General features: G+C 49.7%; 1 protein-coding gene across 7 annotated transcripts in view; it reads left to right on the top strand.

The window, feature by feature from the left end:
* Window positions 1–20,019, top strand: part of LOC122939172 (gastrula zinc finger protein XlCGF26.1-like) — a 1,061,774-nt gene that overhangs the window by 1,025,820 nt on the left and 15,935 nt on the right. For 2 of the 7 annotated variants that reach the window (XM_044295184.1, XM_044295178.1), the window contains exons 2-5: window positions 17,355–17,478; window positions 18,414–18,518; window positions 18,602–18,725; window positions 18,805–18,869. The exons of 4 other annotated variants lie outside the window; for them this stretch is intronic. In XM_044295184.1, the coding sequence (XP_044151119.1) occupies window positions 17,401–17,478; window positions 18,414–18,518; window positions 18,602–18,725; window positions 18,805–18,869 (372 nt within the window). In that variant the 5' untranslated portion in view covers window positions 17,355–17,400. The remainder of the gene's footprint in view (window positions 1–17,354; window positions 17,479–18,413; window positions 18,519–18,601; window positions 18,726–18,804; window positions 18,870–20,019) is intronic. One more of the 7 variants, XM_044295180.1, reaches the window with a different exon arrangement.

The following is a 20,019-nucleotide window of genomic DNA, read 5'->3' as shown; positions in this document are numbered from 1 at the left end:
TCTGCTGTGGGGTGGGATGACCCTGGAGCGGTGGGCACGAGGCCGCACTCTGTTTCAGTACATGTTTGTTACTGCTGATGTCGGCCCTGAGGATTTCCTGCAGCTCCTCGAGTTGTGGATAAGACTTTTCTACAATGTTTTCTGCTGGTTGTTCTTTGGTCTTCAGTGGATGACATTTCCCTACAAGAGGCTGCGGGTGATTGTCCCGAGTGTGAGCTTCACGGATTCCATCCCTCTGATGTAATAAATGTGGGGGATATCCTCACGATACGCCTGACGCTCTGATACTGGGAGTGATGGTAGAAGCTGGATGATTACTGGTGCACACGAGGAAACTAGTCCCATCTGTGTTTTTGACATAAAGATCACTTTCCAAGGAACCATTTTCTCCCCTAACGACCCAAGTATCAAAAAATGCAATTAGTCAAAATAAGGAGTGAATTGTAATTCAGGGCAGATCGCGTTTATAGAGGTTCGAATGAAGAAGTCATTAAATCTTCGCCAGAAACTACAGGGCTGTTGATACAATCGGTTACAGTAGATGAAATCTGTCTCAAATTGTGCGACACTCGAACCCATCGTGGTTCCGCACCGCTGTTGGTAAAAAAATATCTTCAAACAAAATTTTTTTTGTTCCAATACGAAAGTCAGGTGGAAGGGAGTGAAAAAAATCCTGTTGTATTGTAAGCGCCGCGCTCTTGGGTCTCTTTCACACGGGCGAGATTTACGTGCGGGTGCAAGGAGATGATCGGGATGGGGACGCGATCATTATTATTTTCCCTTATAACATGGTTATAAAGGGAAAATAATAGCATTCTGAATACAGACTGCACAGTACAATAGGGCTGGAGGGGTTAAAAAAAAAATATATACATTTTTTTTAACTCTCCTTAATCCACTTGTTCGCGCAGCCGGCATCTCTTCTGTCTTCTTCTTTGCTGTGCACAGGAAAAGGACCTGTGGTGACGTCATTGTGCTCATCACATGGTCCGTCACATGATCCATCACCATGGTAAAAGATCATGTGATGAGTGCAGTGATGTCATCAAAGGTGCTTTACTCAGGTACTGAAGACAGAAGGAGATGCCGGCTGCGCGAACAAGTGGATTAAGGTGAGTTAAATTATTTTTTTTAACCCCTCCAGCGCTATTTTACTACGCATCCTGTATCCAGAATGCTATTATTTTCCCTTTATAACCACGTTATAAGGGAAAATAATTACATCTACACAACACTGATCCCGAACTTCTGTGAAGAAGTTCGGGTTTGGGTACCAAGCGTGCAAAACGCATTAAAATGTTTTGCACTCGCGCAGTAAAATCGCGCATTTTCCCGCGACGCACCCGCATCTTATCCGGCCCGTGTGAAAGAGGCCTAAGAGTCCTTTGTGATGTGTAGTGGAGGTATAGCGGCTGCATACATAGAAGGTAACCCGAATACTCTCCTCATCAGCTTGTAGAGGAGACTGCTGGGGGTCTCTGGTTGTGAGGGCACCTGCCTGTCTGGTCAATGGGGTAAGGACTTATTCCACAAATATGGCTGGGGGAGAGAGAATGGCGACCCCGAGGTTCTGTCATAGATTTGGGCACTTCAGGTAGTAATTGGGTGTTGATTGATTAATAATTCTGGTTCCATTCTCTCTGTGTTCGTCTATTAGACCCTGCCGTGTGTTTTTTCTGTGCCATACGGGATCAGTTTGTAATCTGTCCTCCAGCGGTCTCAGGATCTCATTCACATAATCCAGAATTCCCCCTTTGTCAGCCGGCTTCAAAAGGAGTGACTTCTCGTCTATCAGGTGATTTGAAGTTTGTTTCTCTTCAAGGGTTAAGTGTGATAAACTCCCCGTTTCATCTGGCGTAATCATGTTTGGATGTCTCTCTGCACTCGACTGACATACGTCTCGGTAGAGCGCTGAGTTCTAGGTGGGGAGACGTGACTCCTAATTCTGAGATCGAATTGTCTGAGAGTAAGAGTACGTTTACTGACAGTCCCCCACATCTAATGCCTTACGATCAGCGGAAACGTATATTGCGGAAAAACGGCTGCAAGTCCATGTCCAAATCAAATGTATCGAGTCCCACTGTAGGACTAAAAGATAAACCTTTAATTTGTGTCGAGTTCAGGCTCTTGGAGGAGAGATTCAGGACTAGTGTCTCTGCGGTATCTGGGAGCGTGTCATCCGAGGTGCGTCCGCCTCTCCTATGATGGCGCGCGCTGCTCTCCTGGTGGCGATTGCATCTTCCTAAAAAACGTCCGGGTTGTCCAGCTGTAGTATCGCTCCCAGAACCAGATGTCCTGCGGCCAGGAAGGCGCGATTGTGGAATGGGCTCTGCCTGATGTATCCGGCCATTTGTAGACCCGATTGGTGAGATAATCCTCTGTATCTCTGAGGTATTTTCAGCGTTTGGTACTTTGGATGCTGATCCTCAAATCGGAACAATGCTTTTCTACTTTCTCCTTGAGCGTTTTCAGGTCCTCCGGTTTCAAACAGTCTTTTAGTTGTTCTTCAGTAGTCAAAATATTATTCCGGGATTCCACTATGGGGCTGGATAGAGGTTCCGTTGTTAAAGTCCAGTGAACGTTTATTAAGTATACTGGCAAACCGTGTGCAGTAGTCCAGGCTATCCCCAAAGAGTGTTGGTCTGAGATTGACCCGCAGGCCTCATGTGCGGTAGTATTCCACTAACAGGTAACGTCACGTCAACAGGTTATTGATTGACGGCTATTTAAATGTGTTTGTTTCTGTTTGAAAAAAGGCATATTTATTGCCGAAATGCGTCGTAGTATAAGAGATATGTGACAATAAGAAGCAACTCTACAAGCTACCATACAGACTGACGGTCCTTTACTACCATTGCTTCAGTAGTGCAGTCTGTTATGTCTGCGGCAGTTGCTTCAGTAGTGCAGTCTGCCATGTCTGTGGCAGCTGATGCTTCAGTAGTCAGTCTGCCATGTCTGCGGCAGTTGATGCTTCAGTAGTGCAGTCCTGTGAGCGCTGCGGCCTTCTCTCTGCTGTTCCTAGACCAGTGATGTCACGTTCATCGGTCACTTGGCCGAGGAGCAGCTCAGCCCCATAGAAGTGACTGGAGCTGAGTGTGATACCAGCCACGGCCACTGTGCAGTGTGCGGCGCTGTGCTTGGTGCGCTGAGAAAAGGCCGCGGCATTCACAGGAGAATCCGTGACTTCTCAAATAGCTGATGGGCGGGGGTCCTGGGTGTTAGACCCCCCACCGATCAGATACTGATGACCTGCCCTGAGGACGGCTCAGCAGTATAAAAATCTAAGGCGACCCTTTTAATAGCTAAAGTTCTCACTCTGTCCTTGTACTGTTTATAGTATAGGGACAGGTGGAGAACACGGGCGAGGGCAAGACTGATTATCTATCTTCACTAGAGCACCCTGCTTATCACTGTGTATAGTATAAACACAGGGGAGAACACGGGCGCAGGGAAGACTGATTATCTATCTTCACTAGAGCACCCTGCTTATCACTGTGTATAGTATAAACACAGGGGAGAACACGGGCGCAGGGAAGACTGATTATCTATCTTCACTAGAGCACCCTGCTTATCACTGTGTATAGTATAAACACAGGGGAGAACACGGGCGCAGGGAAGACTGATTATCTATCTTCACTAGAACATCCTGCTTATTGCTGCTTATAGTATAAGGACAGGGGAGAACTGATTATCTATCACCACTGGAACATCCCGCTTATTTATAGTGGAAGTGTGGACTCAGGAGGCACCCGTAGAGCGTGTGACGTCACACTGGATACCCGTTTTCTTGGTTACAGCGACGCTTATCCCTGCACGTGCGTGCTACCGGCCAGAGCCGCGCGTAGAGGTTAGAAGAAGCTAGGGCTGCACGATATGGGAATTGTGTGCGATTGCGATTAGGGCCCTAAAAATTGCGATAACGATATGCGATGCGATATTTTAAGGGAATTGTGCTAGAGGTCTATTTGCTTGGATTTTCCCATATGAGCCGCTGACGCGGCTGGGTATGACATAGTTATGGGGGATCTGTGGATGACGCTGAGTTATGGGGGATCTGTGGATGACGCTGTGTTATGGGGGATCTGTGGAGGGCGCTGTTATGGGGGTTTCTGTGGAGGGCGCTGTTATGGGGGTTTCTGTGGAGGGCGCTGTTATGGGGGATCTGTGGAGGGCGCTGTTATGGGGGATCTGTGGAGGGCGCTGTTATGGGGGATCTGTGGAGGGCGCTGTTATGGGGGATCTGTGGAGGGCGCTGTTATGGGGGATCTGTGGAGGCGCTGTTATGGTGGACCTGTGGAGGGCGCTGTTATGGGGGATCTGTGCAGGGCGCTGTTATATGGGGTGGATCTGTGGAGGACGCTGTTATATGGGGTGGATCTGTGGAGGACGCTGTTATATGGGGTGGATCTGAGGAGGACGCTGTTATATGGGGTGGATCTGTGGAGGACGCTGTTATATGGGGTGGATCTGTGGAGGACGCTGTTATATGGGGTGGATCTGTGGAGGACGCTGTTATATGGGGTGGATCTGTGGAGGACGCTGTTATATGGGGTGGATCTGTGGAGGACGCTGTTATATGGGGTGGATCTGTGGAGGACGCTGTTATATGGGGTGGATCTGTGGAGGACGCTGTTATATGGGGTGGATCTGTGGAGGACGCTGTTATATGGGGTGGATCTGTGGAGGACGCTGTTATATGGGGTGGATCTGTGGAGGACGCTGTTATATGGGGTGGATCTGTGGAGGACGCTGTTATATGGGGTGGATCTGTGGAGGACGCTGTTATATGGGGTGGATCTGTGGAGGACGCTGTTATAGGGGATGTGTGCTATGACACATAGGGCCATGAGGGGGGCCAGCATTATTATTATTATTTATTATTTAAGCGCCATTCATTCCGTAGCGCTGTACATATGATAAGCGGTGCACATACATAATACAGACAATTGCACTAATCATAAACAAGATGAGTTACAGACTGGTACAGAAGGAGAGAGGGCCCACAATCTACATGGTATGGGAGGACACAGTAGGTGCGGGTTGAGTTGGTCATGGCGATATAGAGTCAGCAGGGTCTGGTTGTAGGCTTGTCTGAAGAGGTGGGTTTTCAGGTTTCTTTTGAAGGATTCCCCTGTAGGTGAGAGTCTGATATGTTGGGGTAGCGAGTTCCAGAGTATGGGGGATGCACGGGAGAAATCCTGGAGGTGATTGTGGGAAGAGGTGATAAGAGGAGAGGAGAGAAGGAGGTCTTGTGAGGATCGGAGAGCACGTGTGGGGATGTATCGGGAAAGTAGCTCAGAGATGTAGGGAGGGGACAGGTTATGGACTGCCTTGTATGCGTTTGTCAGTACTTTGAAGTGGATTCGTTGGGCAATGGCAAGCCAGTGAAGGGATTGGCAGAGGGGAGAGGCAGAGGAGTAATAAGGTGAGAGGTGGATTAGTCGGGCAGCAGAGTTGAGGATAGATTGGAGGGGTGCGAGGGTGCTAGATGGAAGGCCACAGAGGAGAATGTTGCAGTAGTCTAGGCGGGAGATAATGAGGGCATGTATGAGCATTTTCGCAGATTCGAAGTTAAGGAAAGAGCGGATGCGGGAGATGTTTTTAAGTTGGAGGCGGCAGGTGGTGGAAAGGGCTTGGATGTGCGGTCGGAAGGAAAGGGCAGAATCTAAGGTCACTCCAAGGCAGCGGGCTTTGTTGACTGGGGATAATGTGCAGCCATTGATCGTGATAGATAGGTCTGTTGGGGGGGTTGAACAAGATGGGGGAAAGATTATGAATTCTGTCTTATCCATGTTAAGTTTAAGAAAGCGAGAGGCGAAGAAGGATGATATAGAAGATAGACATTGTGGGATTCTTGATAGTAAGGTGGTGATGTCTGGATCAGAGAGGTAGATTTGTGTGTCGTCAGCATAGGAGTGATACTGAAAGCCATGGGACTCTATGAGCTGTCCCAGGGCAAAAGTGTAGATTGAGAAGAGCAGGGGTCCTAGGACAAAGCCTTGCGGGACACCAACAGAGAGGGCATGAGACGAGGAGGTGGTGCGGGAGTGGGAGACGCTAAACGTCCGGTCTGTGAGGGATGATGTGATCCAGGAGAGGGCCAGGTCAGTGATGCCAAGAGATGAGAGAGTTTGCAACAGAAGGGAGTGGTCAACCGTGTCGAAGGCAGAGGACAGGTCAAGGAGAAGGAGGACAGAGTATTGTTTCTTGGTTTTGGCTGTCAGTAGGTCATTGGTGACTTTGGTAAGGGCAGTCTCGGTCGAGTGGTGGGTTCGGAAGCCGGATTGTAGGCGATCAAAGAGGGAGCAGGAGGAGAGGTGGGAGGACAGTTCTGAATGGACATGTTGTTCAAGTAGCTTTGAGGCATACGGAAGAAGTGATATGGGGCGATAACTGGACAAGGAAGATGGGTCAAGTGAAGGCTTTTTGAGGATGGGTGTAATGGTAGCATGTTTAAAAGCAGAGGGGAAGACACCAGAGTTTAGTGATAGATTGAAGAGATGAGTTAGGGCTGGGATAAACACTGGGGTGAGGTTAGGGATGAGGTGGGATGGGATCGGGTCAAGTGCACAGGTGGTGAGATGGGATCTGGAGAGTAGAGTGTAGTGTTTTTCTTCTGTAATGGTGGAGAAGCGGGTTTTGGGGGGAGAGGACCGAGCAGTTGTGTAGAGGGTCTGTGGGGACTGTGTAGTAAAGCTTTCTCTGATGTGGACTATCTTTTTTGTTTGAAATATTTGGCAAAGTCCTCAGCTGAGAAGAGAGGAGAGGGTGGGGGCGCTGGGGGGGCGGAGAAGGGAGTTAAAAGTGCTATAAAGTTGTTTAGGGCCGTGTGACAGGGAAGATATGAGAGATGAGAAGTCGCCTGTTTTGCATCAACGAGTGAGGATTTGAATATGAGAAGGGATTGCTTGTATGCAGTGAAGTGATCCTTAAAATGGGATTTTTTCCATCGCCGCTCAGCAGCCCTGGAAGCTTGTCTGAGTTTCTTGGTCAGGTTGGTGCCAGGGTTGTCTGTTGATTTTCCGGATTTAGTTATGTGTGAGGGGGGCAACAGTGTCCAGAGCTGTACTTATTGTGGTGTTATATAGGGTGGTGGCAGCATCTGGGTCTGAGGCAGCAGATGGTAGAAAGTGGGAGAAGAGAGTTAGAAAGCAAGCGAAAGTCGAGATGTTTAAGGTTCCTGCGGGGGTGTGCTGGTGTGTGGACCGGGGGGCTACGGAAGAGACCAGTGAAGAGAAGGTGAGTAGGTTGTGGTCGGATAGGGGGAGAGGCGAGTTATACATATAGCATCTTATGCTGGTCCCCCTCATGGCCCTATGTGTCCCCTCATGTGTCCTAAACCGCGCACATAACTGGCTTTGTGTGTAAAGTATGTTACTCCTGTGTGACACAATCTCTCTCCTATTGATAACAGGTCCGGCCTCTGTACTCGCTGTCACTATGAATGCTCTGCAGCGGGAGGAGCGTTACTTAGTGACGCCGGTCACGCACCGGCCGGCCCGCTCGCTGCAGAGCATTCATAGTGACAGCGAGTACAGAGGCCGGACCTGTTATCAATAGGAGAGAGATTGTTTCACACAGGAGTAACATACTTTACACACAGAGCCAGTTATGTGCGCGGGGCCCCTTCATATATAATGGTGCCATCCACATATCCCCCCTCCCCTAAACGGTGCCATCCACAGATCCCCCCTTCCCTAAACGGTGCCATCCACAGATCCCCCCCTCCCCTAAACGGTGCCATCCACAGATCCCCCCCCTCCCCTCCCCTAAACAGTGCCATCCACAGATCCCCCCCTCCCCTAAACGGTGCCATCCACAGATCCCCCCCTCCCCTAAACGGTGCCATCCACAGATCCCCCCTCCCCTAAACGGTGCCATCCACAGATCCCCCCCTCCCCTAAACGGTGCCATCCACAGATCCCCCCTCCCCTAAACAGTGCCATCCACAGATCCCCCCTCCCCTAAACGGTGCCATCCACCGATTTCCCCCCCCCTCCCCTAAACAGTGCCATCCACAGATCCCCCCCTCCCCTAAACAGTGCCATCCACAGATTCCCCCCCCCTCCCCTAAACAGTGCCATCCACAGATTCCCCCCCCCTCCCCTAAACAGTGCCATCCACAGATCCCCCCCCTCCCCTAAACGGTGCCATCCACAGATCCCCCCCCCTCCCCTAAACGGTGCCATCCACATATCCCCCTCCCCTAAACGGTGCCATCCACATATCCCCCCTCCCCTAAACGGTGCCATCCACATATCCCCCCTCCCCTAAACGGTGCCATCCACAGATCCCCCTCCCCTAAACGGTGCCATCCACCGATCCCCCCCCCTCCCCTAAACGGTGCCATCCACCGATCCCCCCCCCTCCCCTAAACGGTGCCATCCACACATCCCCCCCCCCTCCCCTAAACGGTGCCATCCACAGATCCCCCCCTCCCCTAAGCGGTGCCATCCACAGATCCCCCCCCCTCCCCTAACGGTGCCATCCACAGATCCCCCCCCTCCCCTAAACGGTGCCATCCACAGATCCCCCCCCTCCCCTAAACGGTGCCATCCACATATCCCCCCTCCCCTAAACGGTGCCATCCACAGATCCCCCCTCCCCTAAACGGTGCCATCCACCGATCCCCCCTCCCCTAAACGGTGCCATCCACCGATCCCCCCCCCTCCCCTAAACGGTGCCATCCACCGATCCCCCCCCCCTCCCCTAAACGGTGCCATCCACAGATCCCCCCCCCCTCCCTCCCCTAAACGGTGCCATCCACAGATCCCCCCCCCTCCCCTAAACGGTGCCATCCACAGATCCCCCCCCTCCCCTAAACGGTGCCATCCACATATCCCCCCTCCCCTAAACGGTGCCATCCACATATCCCCCCTCCCCTAAACGGTGCCATCCACAGATCCCCCTCCCCTAAACGGTGCCATCCACAGATCCCCCTCCCCTAAACGGTGCCATCCACCGATCCCCCCCCCTCCCCTAAACGGTGCCATCCACCGATCCCCCCCCCCCTCCCCTAAACGGTGCCATCCACACATCCCCCCCCCTCCCCTAAACGGTGCCATCCACAGATCCCCCCCCCTCCCCTAAGCGGTGCCATCCACAGATCCCCCCCCTCCCCTAAACGGTGCCATCCACAGATCCCCCCCTCCCCTAAAACGGTGCCATCCACAGATCCCCCCCCTCCCCTAAACGGTGCCATCCACAGATCCCCCCTCCCCTAAACGGTGCCATCCACCAGATCCCCCCTCCCCTAAACGGTGCCATCCACCGATCCCCCCCCCTCCCCTAAACGGTGCCATCCACCGATCCCCCCCCCCCTCCCCTAAACGGTGCCATCCACCGATCCCCCCCCCCCTCCCCTAAACGGTGCCATCCACCGATCCCCCCACCCCTCCCCTAAACGGTGCCATCCACAGATCCCCCCCTCCCCTAAACGGTGCCATCCACAGATCCCCCTCCCCTCCCCAACGGTGCCATCCACAGATCCCCCCCCTCCCCTCCTAAACGGTGCCATCCACAGATCCCCCCCCTCCCCTAAACGGTGCCATCCACAGATCCCCCCCCCCTCCCCGAAACGGTGCCATCCACAGATCCCCCCCCCCCTCCCCTAAACGGTGCCATCCACAGATCCCCCCCCCTCCCCTAAACGGTGCCATCCACAGATCCCCCTCCCCTAAACGGTGCCATCCACAGATCCCCCTCCCCTAAATGGTGCCATCCACAGATCCCCCTCCCCTAAATGGTGCCATCCACAGATCCCCCTCCCCTAAATGGTGCCATCCACAGATCCCCCTCCCCTAAATGGTGCCATCCACAGATCCCCCTCCCCTCCCCAACGGTGCCATCCACAGATCCCCCCCTCCCCTCCTAAACGGTGCCATCCACAGATCCCCCCCCTCCCCTCCTAAACGGTGCCATCCACAGATCCCCCCCCCTCCCCTAAACGGTGCCATCCACAGATCCCCCCCCCCCTCCCCTAAACGGTGCCATCCACAGATCCCCCCCCCCTCCCCTAAACGGTGCCATCCACAGATCCCCCCCCCCCCCTAAACTGTGCCATCCACAGATCCCCCCCCCTCCCCTAAACGGTGCCATCCACAGATCCCCCCCCCCTCCCCTAAACGGTGCCATCCACAGATCCCCCCCCCCCTCCCCTAAACGGTGCCATCCACAGATCCCCCCCCCTCCCCTAAACGGTGCCATCCACAGATCCCCCCCCCCTCCCCTAAACGGTGCCATCCACAGATTCCCCCCCCCTCCCCTAAACGGTGCCATCCACAGATCCCCCTCCCCTAAATGGTGCCATCCACAGATCCCCCTCCCCTAAATGGTGCCATCCACAGATCCCCCTCCCCTAAATGGTGCCATCCACAGATCCCCCTCCCCTAAATGGTGCCATCCACAGATCCCCCTCCCCTAAATGGTGCCATCCACAGATCCCCCTCCCCTAAATGGTGCCATCCACAGATCCCCCCCCTCCCCTAAACGGTGCCATCCACCGATTCCCCCCCCCTCCCCTAAACGGTGCCATCCACCGATTTCCCCCCCCTCCCCTAAACGGTGCCATCCACCGATTTCCCCCCCCCTCCCCTAAACGGTGCCATCCACAGATCCCCCCCCCTCCCCTAAACGGTGCCATCCACAGTGCCATCCAGATTATTTCTCCCCCCCGACGCTCAGAGGAATACATTTAAAAACTAATCAGTAACTTTAACTTTATTAATTGGTGATCTCTTTACTGTATACCTTACTAGGTCTTAGCTCCGGTAACAGCAGGCAGTGCGGGGGGGTGGCGCTCACTCACTGACGTCACGCGCCTGTGCCGCCTAGTGGGAGGAGCAGGCGCGTGACGTCAGTGAGTGAGCGCCACCCCCCCGCACTGCCTGCTGTTACCGGAGCTAAGACCTAGTAAGGTATACAGTAAAGAGATCACCAATTAATAAAGTTAAAGTTACTGATTAGTTTATAAATGTGCTCCTGTGAGCGGCGGGGCCCTGTATATTCTAACCCCCAGGCAAGCGTCCCTGTCACCATGGCAACGCCTGGGGGTTAGAATATACCATCGGATTTGAGTTTTCACGCGCTCACTGAGATTGTGAAAACTCAATGATTTACTGTCAGTCCCTCCCCTCCTCCTCTGTTCTCATTGGTGGTCAGCGGCAGCCGCACACAGTGGGGAGGGACTCCCTCCTTCTCCTCTGTGCCGGCTCAGGAGAAGATGGTGCGCGCAGAGAGCGCGATCATATTGCGGTCCGGCGATATGGCGAAAATCCATATCATGGCACAAATTTATATTGCATATCGCCTATATCGCCTATATCTCCCACCCCTAGTTCTTATATCTCTTTGGCGGAAATTAAAGAAAAAAGACTCACCCTACAACTTGAAAGGCAAGTGCATTTTGTGTGCCTTATTATAATTATAATAATAATAGTATTGTTTTCTACTCACCTAGTCAGCGTGGGTTCATGTTTTTGAACTATTTATATATGCATATTATAGGGGGTACTGGCAGTCTACCCAGTTATTTGTGAACCCAGCAGCAACAAAATTTTATTTTGTGGCAGCGCCTGTTTATAGTATAAGGACAGGAGAGGCAAGAACTGATTGTCTATCACTACTAGAACACCCTGCTTATTACTGTTTATAGTATAAGGAGCGGAGACAGGAGAGGTGGGAACTAATTTATCTATCACAACTAGAACACCCTGCTTATTACTGTGTATAGTATAAGGAGCAGAGAGAACACAGGAAAGGCGATAATTGATTATCTATCATCACTAGAACACCCTGCTTATCACTGTGTATAGTATAAGGACAGGGGAGAACAGGGGCGAGGTGAGAACTGATTATCTATCATCACTAGAGCACCCTGCTTATCACTGTATATAGTAAAAGGACAGGAGAGGTGAGAACTGATTATCATCACTAGAACACCCTGCTTATTCCTATTTATAGTATAAGGAGCGGAGACAGGAGAGGTGGGAACTGATTATCTATCATCACTAGAACACCCTGCTTATCACTGTGTATAGTATAAGGACAGGAGAGGCAAGAACTGATTGTCTATCACTACTAGAACACCCTGCTTATTACTGTTTATAGTATAAGGAGCGGAGACAGGAGAGGTGGGAACTGATTTATCTATCACAACTAGAACACCCTGCTGTCACAAAGTAGGGGGAGGGGAGGTACAAAGAAGGACCACAGAAGGAAAATGACCAGAAACTAGGCCTTACGGCTAGGGGAAGGGAAACGGTCACCACCTAGGATACCCTCAACCTAGCCCTGACTCCTGTCAGTATGAATAGACCTTGAAGGTGGGAATATTCATACACCGTAAACCTAGGCCCTAGTAACCCTGAATAGCCATAGGAGTAGTGACAGGGTCTGAGACCACTGGTTCCTTCCCAGATGAACGAACTAGCGTCTCCCTAAGGCCTAGTAAACAACAAGCAAATGGGAACTGCAAAATACAAAGGGAAGTACAGTTATCTTCCATAGAAAATGGATGAGCAGGAACTCGGATGAGGACCACACACCAGCTCTTCCAACTCCAGGCAGATAATAGCAACCGCATGGTATGAAGTGTGAGTAATGACCACAAGCTACACCTAAGAAAAGAGGTGTGGTCATTACCAACCACAAACCTTGCAAAAAGTGAAAACATTTTGTAACACAATAATGGATAGCTCACCACCTCTCCCAAAAAGGAACTGGTGCTCTAGCCTAAAAACTGATCACCCAATCAGTAAGAGGAATAATAAAGTAGAAAAATGCAAGGCTGGCACTCAAATATATGATCCTATTGAAAAGTGGCAATTTATTTCAACACTTAATTAAAACCAGCATATTATCCACAGTAAAAGAACATAATAAAAATGCAATCACTTATAATAAAATACAAAAAGATTTAAAAAAAACGCAGGATGAGTGCACACTGTTGGTACTCTCTATTGCAATCGATACAGCGTTGGAGATGTCCCTTAGAAGACTCAAGATAAATGTATCCCCCTGTTGGGTCTGCAGGGAAATCCTTTGGAACAGTCACTCTATAGTATATAGTTGTGTCCTCCTTGAAATAATTCCCCAATTTGGGACAGATGGTGTTTCGGAATCGGCGCTATGGCCGGATGGTAATATCGTTTCAAGGAGAGAGTATAAAATTCCAACTGATATTAGTACAAAGGGGTGTTAGTAACAGGCTGCAGGTGAGAAGTAAAGCGGAACCGTTTCTCTTACCCTTCTAATTCGGGGCCGGTAACTGGAAAGTTCTTTTCGCTTGCCGCTACTCACCACACTGCGCCGTCTTCTTCTCTCGCTGTTTGGCGTCCTCGCTCGAGACTACCGTACCACGTGATGGTTGTCTCGCGGGATTTGCCTGTCAGTTCGTTCGTTCCTGTTTTTCCTTGGAGTATTTTCGAATCAAAATTCAGTGGCGCGCTCCAACATTCGAAAAGTTTGCAAACTTTCTTAGTGACTCCGGATCCTTCTTTGTGGGGGTGAACTACGCCAGACGCGTTTCGGGGACGTCTCTCCCCTTCCTCAGTGGCTCTTAATAAAGAGTGTATTAATAAAAATCTATAGTTTTAAGGGTTCCTTAGTTTATTTTCATACGGTTTCGTTCAAGTAATAGGACTCATTCATCGACTGGTTATCTGTACGCTGCTTTGTGGTGAGTATTTGCACTTGCGTTCAAATGACTGTGTTATGGACATTTGAACATTGCGGTGGGACAGGGAAGTGGATGTTTTTGCTGATGGTTCGTGCGAAGGTCCAGCTGCAGGGCGAGGGACATACAGGCCTGCGTCTTGGACAGGGGATTGGCCAGCAGTGTGTAACACAGGGAAAGAGGAGGCAGTGGTGTGACCCGCAGACACAGATTGTGGATCCAGACGTTCGGCCCATTTGTTAGGGTGCTTGGATGCCATGTGGCGGATCATGCTGGTGAGGTTGCTAGTGTTCACGCCCAGGCTCATTTTAGTACCGCACAGGTTGCAAACTACCACTCTTTTGTTGTCTGCACTTTCCTAAAAAAAAGCGCCATACTGCGGAACACCTACCCCTTGGCAAGGTAGATTTACGCATGGGGGTGCTCGGTGTAACGGTTGCGGGCCTGTTTGGTGTGGGCTGACTTCTCCCTTTTGCAACCCAACTGCCTCTTCCAGCCTGTTGCGGTGCTGCGGATCCCTCCCCCTCTGTACTGCTGTCCTTGCTCGGCTTTTCACCTTCCCATGTTGGGTCAGTGACCTCATCGTCAACCACCTCCTCTTCCACTTCCTCACTCTGCTCATCCTCCTGACTTAACCACAACCTCAGTGATTGACAACTGTCTCATTATCATCCACCTCGTGAACGAATGATTGCCGTTCACCACCGTCATCTTCTTGAGACTGTGTAGGCTCAAGAGGTTGGGAATCGGGGCACAATATCTCAGTCCCTCTTCAAGCGTGCTGGGTGCAAGGGCCAAATGTAATAGTGGCGCTGGAAAGAGCTCCTCGGAATATCAGTGTGTGGGATCACTCGTTTGGCAAGCCTCTCCATGGTGGGAGGAAGGATGATCAGAGTGAGGATTCGGTTGACCAGACTCTTGGCTACTGAAACTGGACTTGGTGGAAGAGAGGGTGGTGCTTAACCGACTGGAAGCATTATCGTCAGCAAGCCAACCGACCAACTGTTTGCACTGGTCCGACTTGGACAGTGTTATCCTGCGCCGCCCAGCTAAGTTGGACATAAAGCTGGGTACGGTGGATGTTTTTTTTTTTTCTGGTGCTCTGGCAGCTGGAACAGTTTTATTGCGCCGAGGGCCACGGCCTCTGCGTGCACCATCAGCATCATGCCCACTTCCCGGTCCCTTAGTGCTCGCCTTCTTCATATTAATGGTTTTGTCACTAGACGTGGGGCAGATTTTTTTTTTTACGGTCAGCTAAAGACAGTTTTCTGATGCAGGACAGTATATGTCACAGAAACCCACAGAATAAGGACACTAGATTAGGCCCAGATTATTGGAATTTGCCCTAAAGAAACAGTTTTCGGATGGAGTACTGTATATGTCACAGAAAGTCACACACTATGGACCGTAGATAAGGCCCAGATTTTTTGGAATTTGCAATATGAACTCAGTTTTCGGATGCAGAACAGTATATATCACAGAAACACACAGAATATGGACACTATATTAGGCCCAAATTATTGGAATTTGCCCTAAAGAAACAGTTTTCGGATGGAGTACTGTATATGTCACGGATGTGTATTACACGCACACGCTACAGAGACAGTAGATGAGGACTGGCCCCTGATTATTTAAATTTTACGCTGAAGAAACAGTTTTCGGATGGAGTACTGTATGTATTGCGGATGTGTATTAAACGCACACTATAGACAATAAATGTGGTGCTGATTATTAGAATATTTGCAAAAAAGACAGTCTGCGGATGATGTACCGTATATGTCACTAATAGGTATTTAAAAAAAGATATATTGCTGCTCTAAAACGCACACACAGTGGTCCTTAAAAGGACTTTTGGGTCTTTGAAAAGCTTTCTGCGAATAATAACTGAGAATTTCGCCCCCTACACTGCCTTTCCTTTCCTACCCTCTGCTCTCCCTGACTATGACTGACCCGAGCACGTGTCATCGGGTGCTATATAGCACCCAATGACGTATTCCGGCCAATCAATGTAATACTGGCATTACAGTGATGGCAGTACTTTCCTGCACGTTTATTGGCTGCTTAGCAGCCGCGAAACATGCGGGGAGGAGACTCGAGCACATGTACTCGGCCGAGTACTGACCATGTGCCGAGCATAGCGATGCTCGAGCCGAACCGGTATTCAGAGGAGCATGCTCGCTCCTCACTAGCTTATCACTGTTTGTGTGTCGCAGTTGATACTTCCTTTCAAAGTGTAAGACCTGGAGAGGTCCGACCTGATTATTTGGCCTTTACATACTAGTATTATTGGTAATGTTAGGCACATATTCTGTCCTCCAACAGCCAGAGCAACGCATGTGCAGTGACATGCCATAATGTGTGCACAGATGGCACTGACATACTGCGCATACGCTACTTACCTGATGGGAATGTCACTTCTACAGGATATGACGCCAGGGAACACTGAAGCCATCACTGAAGAAGAAGGTCTCTGCTGGGGAGGGTTTCCCACCAGTATCTCCAGCAGTGATAGTCATCTCCAATAGGTGTTCATGTTATGAGGATGTATCCCAGCAGTGATACCAGTATAAGTGTCACATGACCACTGTGGCCATGATAGTTTACATTACTGGGATCACCACTGCGGCCAGTGATTGAATGTGAGGGTGCACCATACTTTAGACCAGTGGTTCCCAGCCTATTTTGCACCAGGGACCGGTTTCATGTAAGAAAATTTTCCCATGGGCCAGGTAGGTGGGTTAATCACGCACATAACAAAACACAATAAAGTGCATATTACAGAATACATGCCTAACGTTACCAATACTAACACTATATGAAGGCCAAATAATACTGCTCAACCATAACCATGTAGGTCCCAGTTATTAATAATCCCATGTAGGTCCCACTCAGTGGCTTCTGGTGATGTCTCCTCCGACTGGAGTCGATCTCTTTCCTTTTTTCCCTCAGTCCTGCACAGATGACGTCTCCTGACCACAACTGGTTTCTGCATAACTGAACACCGCTATTTAGTGTTAATGCCTCCTTTTATACCCATAGTTAGTAATCATCCACATTTACCAGAGAAGCTGTCATGCCCTCCCAGTGCCCTATGTACATAAAATACCCCCCAGTAATGACCTATTTACATATAATACCCCACAGTAGTGGCCTCTTTACATAAAGTACCCCCTCCCCCTTAAACAGAAGGCCCTCAAGTAGTGGTCTCTTTAAATATAGCCCTCTCTTTACATACAGCACCCCCAATAAATAATTCACCAACCACTCCGTCATAGTCCCCCCAGTAGTGTGCCCAGCACAGGAGGCAGCAATGATGTCATGATGACCATTCTGAATGTTAGCACTGCTTAGAGGCCTCAGCCCTAGCCGTGTTCAGCATGTGCGACTAAATGGCGGGGCGTATGAGCCAATACTTTCCGACCCCGCCATTCAACACTGGTGCTCCCTTGGACCAGTACCAGATGACCCTTGGCCCAGTGGTTGGGGACCTCTGCTTCACACTGCTGTGACCTCAAACGTGGAGGAACTGCTCTGACGAGACCCATTTATTAATCCAGACAAAAGAGAGAAAACCTTATCTCCTCTGATTTCTCCCCAAATGTCCCTGATCATCTCCGGTCATAAACATTTCTAAGGGATTTCATGCGGATATTACATTGACTCCTCTTCTTCCATTCAGGTTCCTGTGATCTAGGATTGTCCGATGACATCATCAGTACCAGATAATGGATGGAGACAGGGACAAGATGGCGGAGAGGATATTTAATCTTACCCTAGAAATACTCTTCCTACTTACTGGAGAGGTGAGAGGTTCTGATGATGTCACATTACACCATTATCTATGGTAATTACAGGGGATGTGACTGGAGAGGTGAGAGGTTCTGATGATGTCACATTACACCATTATCTATGGTAATTACAGGGGATGTGACTGGAGAGGTGAGAGGTTCTGATGATGTCACATTACACCATTATCTATGGTAATTACTGGGGATGTGACTGGAGAGGTGAGAGGTTCTGATGTCACATTACACCGTTATCTATGGTAATTACAGGGGATGTGACTGGAGAGGTGAGAGGTTCTGATGATGTCACATTACACCGTTATCTATGGTAATTACAGGGGATGTGACTGGAGAGGTGAGAGGTTCTGATGATGTCACATTACACCATTATCTATGGTAATTACAGGGGATGTGACTGGAGAGGTGAGAGGTTCTGATGATGTCACATTACACCATTATCTATGGTGATTACAGGGGATGTGACTGGAGAGGTGAGAGGTTCTGATGATGTCACATTACACCATTATCTATGGTAATTACAGGGGATGTGACTGGAGAGGTGAGAGGTTCTGATGATGTCACATTACACCATTATCTATGGTAATTACAGGAGATGTGACCGGAGAGGTGAGAGGTTCTGATGATGTCACATTACACCATTATCTATGGTGATTACAGGGGATGTGACTGGAGAGGTGAGAGGTTCTGATGTCACATTACACCGTTATCTATGGTAATTACAGGGGATGTGACTGGAGAGGTGAGAGGTTCTGATGATGTCACATTACACCGTTATCTATGGTAATTACAGGGGGTGTGACTGGAGAGGTGAGAGGTTCTGATGATGTCACATTACATCGTTATCTATGGTAATTACAGGTGGACATGGCTGTAGAAGTGATGGACTCTGGAATGTACATGGTGACATTTATTATTATGTCTTCAATGACCAGGATTACTCCACGGTGAAGAAGACGTCTAGTAATCTGATACATGAGAAGAACAATGGGAAGATCCTAGAAGTCGTCCACAAGATGATGGAGCTGCTGACTGGAGAGGTGACACCGCCGGGAATGCTGGGACATTATACAGTCACAGCACTGGAGGGGTCTGGGTGATGACGGTGTCATTGTGTTGTCAGGTTCCTATAAGGTGTCAGGATGTCGCTGTCTATTTCTCCATGGAGGAGTGGGAGTATTTAGAAGGACACAAGGGTCTGTACAAGGCGGTCATGTTGGCGGAGGACCAGCCCCTCACATCTCCAGGTAACGGACAGGACTAAATACAAATCTCCTGGAATTCTCTGTCTGTAAAGTCTGAGTCCAGTCTCTGTGTCTCCTGCAGAGAGATCCAGTCAGAGGACAACACCAGAGAGATGTCCGCGTCCTCTCCTTCCACAGAATGGTCAGGTAATGGAGATGTCACCGTCCTCTGTAGCAGGACACCTTGTTTTATTCAGTAGTATTCTAGGTTTATACTGGTGTAATGAGCTGGAGATGGCGGGATTACAGCCGACCACAGACGCTCCATGTTCTCTGCTTCTTTCTACAAGTTTCTGGCTATGGAAACCATTGGTGGGAATAAGGAACCAATAGGTTTATGTCCCCGGGAGGAATTGGTCTGGACGTGTCTGGACTCCTCCACTGAAACCACCTGCAGCATGTCCGGCCGTGCTGAGGATGCATGTGTACAAGGTTATTGGCTGTGAGCCGCCATCTAATATCTAGGTCCAGCCTCTGGGAGACCTGCAGCCATTAGGCTCAGACGACGACTGTTGTCGGGTCATTTGTGGTTGTCATGATAATGAAAGGGGTTATTTCTGTGTATTGCTGTGTAATAGATGTTGCATTTCTTATGAAGTCTTATTACGATGTACATGCAGTAATAATATTGTTTGTAGTTTTTTGTACATGTTTTAATGTGAATTTAACGATTTGAGAATAAATAGGCTTAATCAGGCTAAGTGCTAAAAATATTTACTAAGTGTGACTTAATATAAGGTAAAACGGACAAATCACATGCAGAATGAATAATAATCACTTGGGCTACACAATACAATATGGGGGGAAACTCCTGTCGCCATGTCATAGCAGATGGCTGACACCCTATGGTGATGCGAGAGAGAGATGGTGACCTATATCATCCTATGGATGATGTTCTCAGCGGAGTTCCAGTTATTTGTCCTTGTGCACAAAAGTTCCTACCTTTCATCCCCTCCTTCTAAGGAGGTCCAGTGTGCAGTACGCATGTCTCGGAGATGATGACTCAGGAATGCACAGTGGGGGGTTTGTGTTTGTTAACCATCCCTAACTCACTACATTACAGAGAATATAGAAGGTGATATAATAATTAAAGTGGACAGGACCAATCCCTTACCACACATTACATTACATGTTCCTTCTGGTAGCGCCCCCTGCTGTTTATCCTGTGGCTAAATTTCTTCAACCTTCTCCTGCATTTTACGGATGGACAGACATGTCCAGCTTCTTCTCTGCTCCCTCCTCCTGTCAGTGCCGCTGCAGTCATCTCGTGGAGAAGCAGTGCAGACTCCTTTCATTC

The sequence above is a fragment of the Bufo gargarizans genome, chromosome 5 (assembly GCF_014858855.1).
Source record: "Bufo gargarizans isolate SCDJY-AF-19 chromosome 5, ASM1485885v1, whole genome shotgun sequence".
NCBI classification, from domain to species: Eukaryota; Metazoa; Chordata; class Amphibia; order Anura; family Bufonidae; genus Bufo; species Bufo gargarizans.
Note: the sequence above shows the minus strand (reverse complement) of the source record. Positions and strands in the feature narration are given on the sequence as shown.